Source organism: Sinocyclocheilus grahami, unplaced genomic scaffold, assembly GCF_001515645.1.
Source record: "Sinocyclocheilus grahami isolate Dianchi unplaced genomic scaffold, SAMN03320097.WGS_v1.1 scaffold5770.1, whole genome shotgun sequence".
Lineage (NCBI taxonomy): Eukaryota > Metazoa > Chordata > Actinopteri > Cypriniformes > Cyprinidae > Sinocyclocheilus > Sinocyclocheilus grahami.
Window position 1 is genome coordinate 11,527 of NW_015510367.1, and position 763 is coordinate 12,289.

General features: G+C 47.7%; 1 protein-coding gene across 1 annotated transcript in view; it reads right to left on the reverse strand.

Moving 5' to 3' along the window:
• LOC107577334 (voltage-dependent R-type calcium channel subunit alpha-1E-like) overlaps window positions 1-733 on the reverse strand; it is a 10,927-nt gene extending 10,194 nt beyond the window's left edge. The window contains exon 1 of the mRNA XM_016263422.1: window positions 156-733. Coding sequence (XP_016118908.1) covers window positions 156-691 — 536 coding nt within the window. The 5' untranslated portion in view covers window positions 692-733. The remainder of the gene's footprint in view (window positions 1-155) is intronic.
• Between the last annotated feature and the right edge of the window lie 30 nt (window positions 734-763).

A 763-nucleotide genomic window follows, 5' to 3' on the forward strand; every position in this document is an offset into this window, starting at 1 on the left:
TGTTACCAACTAGGACTGTATCAGGATTGTAACATTTGTCAAAAATATTAGGCTAAATTCAAATAAGCATTTCACCAAACCACAACATTGAACGTAAACTAGCAACTTAACTGCATAACTTAATAAAAGAAAATAAGCCATGATTGTGTCCTTACCTTTGGCATTCCTCCTGATTCTCAGTTTGCTTGCCAGACATGATTATTTCTGTTTCGTGCATGTGCATTAAGCTTTTAGACTGCGTTTCCTCCATTTTATCCTCACCCTCTTCAGGCTGTTTCTCACTGCACCCAATTTGCTGGTGATTCTCTGCATTTCTGGCCTCTGTTCTGGACTCTCGATGTCTGTGGCGTTTGTGTCGCCCACCCTCTGCTACCCCGGCAGCAGCAGCAGCCCGAAACTTCCTTGCCACACGATGCTTCCTCTCTGTATTTGAATGATGGTTATTAGCGTTCGGCCTCTCCTCCAATCTTGATCCTGTCAGGGGTAAGAGCTCAGATTCTGGAGGTTCAGGGAGTGGAATGGTGATAGACATGGGCGGCTCTGGCAGGGGCATCCCCACAGACATAGGTGATTCTGACAAGTGTAAAGGGCTCGTCTCTGGGGATATGCAGCCCTGTTGGTGATGATCACTCACTGGAGTGTCCAACTGGTCCTCTGTGGGGCTGCCAAACAGCACCTCACGACTGGCCATCTGCCGACGTTTCCGCAGCTGGTTTGTCCGCTGCTCCCAGACGGAAATGTTTATCTTTTTACGTCTTTCACG